Raw genomic sequence first — 10,608 nt, 5'->3', positions numbered from 1 at the left:
TAGGTTGCTATAACGAAAACAGCTTCAGTTTGCTTCCCTCTCACCTCTCTCTCAGAGCCTATTAAGCTGTTTTCCACTGGGCCACAGCTTGGTCTCTCGAGTTCCTTTCTTTTGCTGCAGTTCCGCTATGCTGCCACAGTGAAAGGGAAACAACGCTGCTGCCGTCGCTATCTTCAAGTTTATTACCGCTACAATTATTATTGTTTTACCGCAGCATTTTTTCTGCCCAATTCCGTTTACAACTTTTCGCCGCAACTTCTGCATTGCTTTATTATCGTATAAAATTCAGATCACTCTAATGTCGATCAACAGTCGGTATTGAGTGATAGTGTGGCATACAACTCCCAGCAGCATTCGCCTCGCCAGTCCTTCTCAGTCAAATCAAAAGGATATAAACCCGCACCAACACATACTTAAACACATCCTCGCAATGCTGCCACAAAGGACAATGGAATACTTATTTTATTTGGCATTCTTCATTCTACTACTAAGATTCGCCGATGCCGCCACAGTGCGCACTTCCGAAGATGCGCCCAGCGAGAACAGTCTTAAAGCGCCACCCGCATCGAACCCAACGCCCACCGAGACCAACGGAACAAACAATATCAATGGCAATAAGAAACGTGACGTCATGAGACGTGCTTTCGAAGAGTGCAGAACACAGCTGAGTTGGATGTGTTTGAAAATTGAATTTGTGAAAATTATGGAGCGTTTGATGGACAAGGACGAACTGAGTCTGGTGCCTGGCGTTAGTATAGTGCGGAATGTCAATGCCACGAAAGTGAAGAGCAACGATTTAATGGCAGGTGGGTGAGAAGTTTCATGTAACTAGGGGAGTAAAAAATTGTGGAAAATTGACCTGCACTTTTTACAGTAAAAATATATATGAATATATGTCTTCGATGTAAAGAAAAGAACGTTTAATTGCCAAGATCTACCGAAGTATCTGTGGAAAGCTAATATATAACAGTATAACCATTCTGTTATGAAAGTTCCAAGTTTCAGATGTATAATTTGTATTTGTATTTCCTCTCATTCTTTTACAATAGAAGTGGCACGAAGCTACCCGAATGACCCCAACTCAAGACTCAATGGATACATTGTGAACAAATTGAGTAGTTTTCTGCAAACACATTTCCTGCGCTTCAAATTGATCGATAGTGAAACTATGACGGAAGCGCGTTCAGCTGCGGAGACAGGGCGTAAAGGCAAATTTGGCAAAAAGGGTGGCATGGAGGCTCTCATCGCCGCTGGTCTTATGATGAAGGGTTAGCACTATTTCCTTTCAAGTTAGAACTTCTTATTTAAAACACCTATTTTTAACTTAGGCACTCTTATGGCCATTGGTATGGGCGCTGTTGCATTGATGGCTGGCAAAGCACTCATGACGGCGCTAATGGCCTTAACACTATCCAGCGTATTGGGTTTGAAGAGTTTGGCCTCCGGCGGTGGTAAGTCGACTACATACGAAATTGTTTCAAAACCCGTATACACTTCAAGTCATTCGCACTCCTATGATGAAGGACACGGGGGCGGACACGGTCATATGGCAGGTGGACACAGCGGAAGCGGTTATGGGGGTTATGCGCGAAAACTGAATTTGGAGTCACCAAATGAGCTGCAGTGAAGTGGAGTGGGAAGTATTTAAATCAATCTAAGTTTTAATCTAGTTTGTAATAAATTATTGAACGTTTAATAAATTTATCAAAAAAGTATTTATTATGAAAAAATAACAAATTGAGATCGCTTATTGAGCCACAAAATCAAACCCTCGAACTATTTACTTGAAGCAAACAAAGGAACAATAATAATACAGGTACACAAAAAAAAAATTTGTTATGACCAGGGGGTCTCACTATGTGTGCCTTATATTTTAGGGGTCGCTGAATCCGAGGTGAATTCAACCTCATCAAATCAGGGTTTTGACATAATTTGGATTTGCTTGAATCTCGTTATTAGGGAGTTTTCGGGGTCGCTGATTACTAATCCTGTGTCGGTTTTTCAGGATTCAAAATCTCAACTGTGTTCGAAATAATAGCAGTGCTATAACCAGAAATTTATTCCACCTAATAAAAGAGGAATATAACCGACCTATACCCTAACAAGAGAAGCACTCCAATACGTTGATTTTAGCACCTCCAAATCTAGGATAACATAAAGCTTTTTCTGGCCTTCCAACATACTATTGATGTTCTCGAGAACAAAACAAAACAATGTTGGTTTCGTCGTACTACCATATCTTGCGCCATGTTTTGACTGACCAATACAGGTGCTCTTCAGCAATTTGCCGCGGTTCTAGTAACAGCACTTTTCTTGGGTTCCTGGCGAAAACTATTACCTGCTTTCAACTCTTTTCTTATTATAAGACTTAAATAGTATTTAGTTTTTTGTGTATAAATTCGGAAACTCACAAACTGTCCTCAACCGTGGCCACGAAGAAGCCCCATTTCGTCCCTTTGTTTCAGAATTTGAATTACCAATATTTAGGCGTATGTTCTTGCATAAAAAAAATAAATGACTAGAAGTTTTTAAGATTAATATTTTCATTTATTTCTAATACAGTTGTATATGGGGGCTATAAGAAGTATTGACTTGATTAAACACATCTCCTTTGAATTTCTTCAAAATATCTGAGAGACTTACCGGTATATTCGGTAAAAAATTATCAAAAGCACTAAGGTCCTTGTGTTCGATATCTGGGACCTTGAAAAGTTATAGTCCAATTTAGGCGCACGATATCACACACAAAAATCAGTATTTGTGCAAAGTTTAAATACAAGAATAATGCCTTCACTATGTCAAGAATAGAATCAGTTGGCTTCAACATATGCATTACTGTCAACGGTTTTGTATATCTCAAAGAATTGACGTTCTATATTTTTGTAATTTTCAAGAATTATTTTGTGCTGCCATTTAGCAACATGACAGTAGATTCAAAGATTATATCGTTTGGAATATTTTGTGGCAGCACTGTAAGCCATAGCACTGTGCACACACACAACAAGCAAGCAAATAAAGAGAAAGCGAAATATACTTTTAGGCGTTGCATATTAACATTTTCAACATGCTTGAACTGCTATCACAAAAACCAATTAAACCAAGCAAACCAAACTGTAGTAAAATAACAAAACGCTAATGTTAGGTCTGTTATTGAGGTATCTTGTAGAGGACTAACTAATTAATATTTCCTTTGTTTTTCACTCGATTATAGCGGTATCATGCGAAAACACGAAGTGTAATAATGCAAAAGTAATTCTGTGATTTATTCCTTTTGGTACACAAGCAGCACATTTTACCAAGTATAATGTACTAATATTGCTATAGAGACAGTATAAGTGGTTATATAGAAAAAGACATAAGCGCTAAATGTAGTAGGAAAGATTTTATTCTAATTGAACAAAATAACAACTGATTATAATTTTCAACAAACTTAAACGTGGCATCTGCTTCTTATATTTAAATCGTCGTTTCTTCTGCGTGAATGTGATTATTTTTCTATTAATGCATATGTAAATATATATATCCAATTTTACAATTAAACTACAGCTGAAACCTCAATGGGATGCATTAAACAGTACTTGACGCCACGAGGAGCAAACTCGCCTATAGAGAAGAGCTTATTACAATAAAATATTGATACTAGTTGAGCGTGCTGATTACAACTAGACTTGAAACATTTTAGCGTGTCGATAACCAGTTGCGCAAAACCGTTATAACTATTTCACTTATATGAACGCAACGTAGCAACTGGATCTGAGCATATGTAACGCATAACTGTCATCCTTGCGATAAACACTCGCATGACTCCATAACATAGACTATTCTCACAATGTCTCTCTATTCTTCTATTTTCAGTATGCCATTAAGCGAGCCAAAACCACCTAAACTTCTTGGATTTCAGGTATACTTATCCAAATATATGTGTGTGTGTTTGTGTACGCTAGTGCCATTAGCAGCTTCTTCGTCAACTTTTACAATCGCAGCGCGCTCAGTAGAATAAACATGAAGAACCACCAACAGCTGGTTGTCAGCGCAGCAACCACTTCAAGTTCAAAACTGCAGGCCGAAAAAAGAGTTCTCGACTTTAACAAAATAACGTGTTGCAAGCGAATTGTGCTCAGTCTGACAGTTACTGGCAAAAGCGACGTGAACGCGCCAACGCGAGCTGCCAGTTTAAGAAATTTCAAGTAAAAGTGTTTCTAAGATATCCAATGTCAAGTGGTCTTTCTTTAGCTATAGCTGTGAGCCAACAACAAAAAGTAAATGTATAAGCAACGGGAAGAGTGTGCGCAAAAATCTTTAAGAAAAAGAATGTAAAAAGTGCTAATTAAAGTTTTTCTAAGCTGTAAGCTGTTGGTGAGTGCTTAGCTGAGTTTAGCGAGTGTTAGCAGCAATTTGCAGAATCAAGGCAGTTAAGCTGTCAAAGTCAATCCAGCGAACGAAAATATTTAATAATGAAGTGTGAGAATGTGTGCGCTGCAATAAGTGAAAAGTTTTTCTGATTTTGGAAAGGAGAATTTTTCCAAATACCAAAAATAAAAAAAAAAAACAAAAAACAAAATGCACAGAAACAGCAAGTAGAAGTAAATAAAGCACATATTCATACAAATATATGTTTGCACCATATCATAACATCATTCTATTGGAATGTGCTCGAAATTGTATTCTCACAATATTTACATACAGCAAAATAAATACGAAATTAGTGAAAGTGTGTAATTTGAGTAATAACTGACCTGATTATTAAAAGAGCTGACTGCAAAGTGTTAACCAACAAATTTCGGTTGCAACCAATTTTGGTTTTTTTTGTAGTTTCAAAGTTTACCTTCAGTTGGCCGACTATGCTTAAGTAAATGCATGTTAAAGCAGAAACATACAAACATTTACGCGTTTATGTACAAATAAATGCGTGTTCGGTGTACGCACATCTGCTTGATATGGTAAAAGTAACTGCAAATCACCGGGTCATTTGAACGCGCAGGAAATTTTCAATTTGTGTTGCATGCCAAAAACCGGTATGTGGCGGCTGGTGTGCACTTTGCAACAGCGCAAAAAGCTTGCACAAAAGTGAAATTCGGCGAATGTGTTTATTTTGTGCAGTTTCTGCTTTGGAGTGCAAAATACAACAACCCAATAACTAAACCAAACAAGGGAAAGCTCTATAAATTGCTCATATGAAATGCAATAAAATAATCCATAATAATAAGAAATCATAAAAGAAAAGTAAAGAACAAGTGGCTTACATAAAAAAAGCGCCAGCCACTTTCTTTTAATTACCGGAACACACATGCATGCGTATGTGGATGAGCAGGTGTACGTGGCACCTTGAGATTATTAAAATTGTTTATTTTATGTATATTTCGATTCTCTTTATTTTCACCCATTTTCCGTTTTTTGGTTTTTGTTTTGACTTATGCGTAATTAGCGCAAGCAAACCAACGCTGCACAGTGGCGCCAGTCGATAAATCTACTGACAAAAAAAATAGAAAACCGATATGTGGTAAATATTGAACTTCGATTTTAAGGAAATGTAATAAATGATTGTGTTATTCCATAAAATAAATAATGAAATTCAGTAGAGATGCGAAACTTAACTGACATAGACTGCGCTTAAGCGGTTATAACCTTACTCTGCATCTGCTTCCACCAGCGTGTACTGCATCAAACACTTTCAAAGCTGGAGAGTTTCCCACCATTTGGACGGCTGGGTCATCCGCGCAGCTGATGTTTTTTTATTCGCTGAACTATATCTATGTCGTCGAATAACTCATACAGCTCATCGTTTCATCGTCTTCCGCCTAACCTTTCTCTCGAAAACTCATCCACCTCCTGCACCATAAAGCAGGACGGAAATGATGAGTGATTTGAAGAGTTTATTTTTTGTTCGTCGAGAGAGGACTTAATTTTCAATTACTTGACATTGTTTACCAAAATTATTTTCGGTAAAAAAATATACATCTCTGCAGTGTTTTGAATTTATCAGCATTTTAATTTTCATAAAAATTTCATTTTTTGCTCCTAGTGGCTAGCAGTGGCTGTTTATGAGTTTTGCATAAGCTCGATAAGCGCAATTTGAGGTATGTTGTGTGTAGCTTCTAGATTTATATCTCATTGCGCTCTAATACACAAATTCTGTGTGTCATATATGCTAATGTAGACGATATTATGTGCTTCAGTTTAATATGTTTCAGTTTAATATTTCTAACTAAGCATTGTGTATTTTGCAAATTTTTGGTAACTTTTAACTTGACTTAACTTCACTATTACTGGAATGTCTTTAAGTAAAGTAAACACATTCTAATTAATCTAAGCAATTATTATTGGGCTTGATTGACCTTACGACCTACAATGGAAAGGCGCCTATAGAATTATAAATTTGTTTGTATTCTGAAAGTAAATTTCATTGGATTGTATATAATGATTTGATTTATGCACTTCACAATATACAGAGGTAGTCAAAATTATTTACACATCGGACGTTTTTTTTTACAAATTTCACACAAAAATCTTTCGTTTGTTGTTGCTGTTGTCGCAGGGTAACAAAATGATATGTTGTTGTAAACCTTGATCTTTTCCTGAGCGAATGAAGTCAGTTTAGCTAGAATTACTAGAACTGTGGCGGAGAAATAAGCAAATGAACTGAAGACTCGGAGTAGTCAAAAGTATTTACACACAACATGAACTCTATTATCCTGTTCTTATTTAATGATAACTATAAAATTTTAATGTTCAGTATAAATTCCTATTCTAAGGCGATAAATTCATAATTGGTTACATACCATTGGCATCAATACCGGCCTGCTATATGGTCCGAATTGATTCAATACAATTGTGCGCTAAGTTAACAGTTAATTTAGACCAAATGTCGGTAATTTCGGCGTTTTCGGTTATTATATCAATTGTCCTCTGATATTTAACGAAAGACCAAACATTTTGACTAATGTTTCGGTCAGAGCTGTGCGGAGGTCAACTTGATTTGCTTCATTTAAAACTTTTGAAGGTAAAGATCCTTCATGAAAAGGAGCATTATCCTGTTGTAAAATATATTCAATAGTTGGAAAAGGCCGACGGACCATGACAATGGCATTGTCATGTGAATTCTGATATATCCGGAATCCAGAAGTAAGGAATTTTTCCCCAAATAATCAAAAAATGTCACTCCCGTCTCTATTTAGCGTCTAAACTGCATTATTCTTCTTCTCACGTGGTAATTGCATAAAGCGTTTACTAAAGAAGCCCTGGAACTAAAATTCAGCTTTATCTGCCCACGACAGGCTTTAGGATGCAATCAATGGCAAATGAGAGGCATATCGCTTTTTTGGTTTCGAAAATAAAACTTTCATGGTTTCGGAAGTGGTCAACTTAATACACAACGTAGGCATTTATGTTAAATTTTTTTAAGGTCCTGAGCAGTGTAGCATCATTGACTGTTCATGCAATATGCTGATTCGATGCTGCTGCAATATTAACAGGACTAATTGTGGGATTTTGTATGCCAGTTCCTACTAATATTCTGCATTCTCTTTGAGTTATCATAGGTTTCCTCCCAGTTATCTTTAAATTGCCCTTGTAATAATCCAATAATCCAAATCCAAGGATAAAGGCTAAGTCGCCGTGTGTAAATACTTTTGGCTACTGCGAGTCTTCAGTTCATTTGCTTATTTCTCCGCCATAGTTCTAGTAATTCTAGCCAAACTGACTTCATTCGCTCAGGAAAAGATCAAGGTTTACAACAACATATCATTTTGTTACTCTGCGACAACAACAACAACAACAAACGAAAGATTTTTGTGTGAAACTTGTAAAAAAACGTCCGATATGTAAATAATTTTGACTACCTCTGTATCTTTACTCCGTGACTATTGGCCAATATCATTTAGAAAAGAGTCTAATAGCAGTTCCTATCGCCAAGGGTATTAGGAGAGATACTTTTGAGAGTTAATCTACCATCACTTAAATACAGAACATTATTATTGTACCGATCTTTTGAAAGATATCCTATTATATATAACATACACTATTCGAAATGTAATTTCACCAAAATTTAAGTCTTACTTGAATAAAAGTAACAGTGGTTCAGCAAATATTCTTTTTGTCGCGTGGATAACATACAAACATGGGTATGTAAAGGTATTCCTCTTGTAATGGATATACTTTTCATTTTTCAGCAATTATGAATTTTGAACATTCTAAAGATCTCAACTAGGAAGTTTTTTCTGTGACAAAAAAAAAAATAAAATAGATCAGTTAATATAATAAAGGTTTGATAATGAATCTGCAAATGTATTTGGGAATGGATGGTCTTTACCAATATTATCCTAATGCCTTCATTAACTGTTAGTCAATAGGATTGATTGTGGCTTCCCAAATGTATTATATTTTTTAGGTACGAAAGTAGTTTGCAAAAGGTTATACTTACATGTACAGCACAGATATTTAATTAAGAGCATAGCTTCATGTCACTGAGATGCCATGAATCAAAAAATAATCAACACAGTCATACCGAAACTATAAAGATCAAGCAACAAAAAATAAATTAGCACTCATCCATCAACCACAAATGCAGTTGACCCAGAAACCATAATAATGAAGAAAGTGCCATGACACCACCCCAAATTAAACACCAGCTCTGTTCATTTGATTGGGTAAGCAATGCAAATCCTGGGTAATTAGAAATTAGGTATATTCGCACACTGAGGTGCATAATAAATTACATTTCCGAAAGTATTTTCCACAACATATAAAAAACATCCACTATTGATGATGGAAAACCTAGTGTAGTATTAATTTAATGCCATTCTATTAAGTGAGATTAGATGAACGTTGTTGGTTTTTTGGTTTGTGTATTACTTTAGTTTAGTAGTCTATTGAAAGCGCTTCATACTAATGCAACTAAATGCCTAATTTAAATACGTAGATCCATTTGATGTTCAAATGAAAGTGCAAGCAAAGAACTCAAATAACTTGGCATTCAATTAACATCTTGAAGACTTACTCACTTCATTTTTGTCGTGAAAGGTAAGTGTTGAAGTAAGCATTTAATCTAGAGATAGAGCTAAACTAATTGATCGGCTCTGTGAAGGAGAAAATATGTACATATGTACATATAAGCAAGCTCACAATAAAACCGGTGTGGCACATATATTAACCACTAAAAGCAAAAATAAAAAAGGAAAATGAAAGAAATGAGAAACCAGTTAAATAAGCAAATTCCGCTATTTTTACAACAAATTGAAGGTAAATAAACCGTATTGTTAGATCCAAACAAATCGAAGACTCTAAACACATAACACTCAAGTAAATCGCACAGCATTACTGAATTACGATACGGATATTTGTAAATAAAGTGTTTATGTAGAATTCAGTGCTCATTTTAGTGCTCATTCCTCAAATTCTTTGAGATAACCATGCTTTCTAATTGCTTAAATTATTGGCGAAAATCGAAATAAAAGAAACTGTGTGAATTGTTGGTAACAGGTTCACTAACATATTTTTGTATGCTATCATATTTTATTTTAACACACAAATTTTACTTTTTAGGAAGAGATATTATATTTACATCAGCAATAAAAGATAAGTTGAAAAGCTTGAAGCGAATGAAGAGTAGCAATAATAAATGAATTTTAATTAAGTTTTTATGGATTCCAGCTTGAAAGCTTTAACTTTAAATCCACAGATGATAAGCTCAGCAAACATCATCTAATTTCATTAATTATTCATTCATTTATATTTTTTTCAATATTTTTACAGCTACTGACTTTAACGGATAAGACATCCACGGGTGGGGTGGTGATATCAGTTTAAATATTCATGTCGAATCGTCATAAAGATTTCCATAAAAGCTCTGGTTTTATTCTGCTTTCATTTGACAAAGCAATATAAAACTACTGAGAAATTTGTACGTATTTATTCACGAAAACGCTGCATACCATTTAAACAATCGCATGACTGAGAAGAAAGTGAAAACCGTGAGCGGATTTACGTGCGGCGCATATAAGAGATCGTACATATAGAGCTTTTTGTTTATTTTTCTTCTTGGTCATTGGCCGCTGCCGCATCATATGTATTACTCACGCTACAGTCGAACTTCTGTCGAACAACTAACGTCTGGCGTCAGTGCAACGAAGTGCTTTCCTCTCCGCATAATCGAACCGCACCTATGAAGTTGAGCTGCGCCGCATCCCGCATTTCAAATGCTCAACGAAGCGTTCACAGTTTTTTGATTGTCTAACAAAAAGTGCCAGTAAATTACATCGTCATGTCGGTTGTTTATCCCATCATCCGTTTTATTCATCAGTTAATGGTAATTAAGTATGAATTGGCAAAAAATCATCACATCATTTCGTGTACTAATAACGGGTGATTTTTTTGAGGTTAGGATTTTCATGCATTAGTATTTGACAGATCACGTGGTTTCAGACATGGTGTCAAAGAGAAAGATGCTCAGTATGCTTTGACATTTCATCATGAATAGACTTACTAACGAGCAACGCTTGCAAATCATTGAATTTTATTACCAAAATCAGTGTTCGGTTCGAAATGTGTTTCGCGCTTTACGTCCGATTTATGGTCTACATAATCGACCAAGTGAGCAAACAATTAATGCGA

At 35.7% G+C, this 10,608-nt stretch overlaps 2 protein-coding genes across 2 annotated transcripts in view; both read left to right on the top strand.

Moving 5' to 3' along the window:
• The first annotated feature begins 430 nt into the window (after positions 1 to 430).
• Positions 431 to 1,627, top strand: LOC105212404 (uncharacterized). Its single transcript, XM_054230489.1, has 4 exons — positions 431 to 562; positions 620 to 806; positions 1,050 to 1,268; positions 1,329 to 1,627. Exons 1-4 carry the CDS (start codon positions 431 to 433, stop codon positions 1,625 to 1,627), a joined length of 837 nt encoding a protein of 278 aa, XP_054086464.1.
• A 2,490-nt stretch (positions 1,628 to 4,117) lies between these two features.
• LOC105212406 (uncharacterized) overlaps positions 4,118 to 10,608 on the top strand; it is a 59,086-nt gene continuing 52,595 nt past the window's right edge. The window contains exon 1 of the mRNA XM_011184349.3: positions 4,118 to 4,356. The gene's annotated coding sequence lies outside the window, so the exon portion shown is untranslated. The remainder of the gene's footprint in view (positions 4,357 to 10,608) is intronic.

Source organism: Zeugodacus cucurbitae, chromosome 2 (genome assembly GCF_028554725.1).
Source record: "Zeugodacus cucurbitae isolate PBARC_wt_2022May chromosome 2, idZeuCucr1.2, whole genome shotgun sequence".
NCBI classification, from domain to species: domain Eukaryota; kingdom Metazoa; phylum Arthropoda; class Insecta; order Diptera; family Tephritidae; genus Zeugodacus; species Zeugodacus cucurbitae.
The sequence above is the reverse complement of the archived record's forward strand: the minus strand, read 5'-3'. Positions and strand labels throughout refer to the sequence as shown.

Bases quoted from the DNA above. Each gene is read 5' to 3' on its own strand.
- LOC105212404 (XM_054230489.1), top strand. From the start codon at position 431: ATGCTGCCACAAAGGACAATGGAATACTTATTTTATTTGGCATTCTTC. The intron at 563-619 runs GCATCGAACCCA...AATGGCAATAAG, and splicing joins ACAGTCTTAAAGCGCCACCC to AAACGTGACGTCATGAGACG. The intron at 1,269-1,328 runs GTTAGCACTATT...TTTTTAACTTAG, and splicing joins CGCTGGTCTTATGATGAAGG to GCACTCTTATGGCCATTGGT.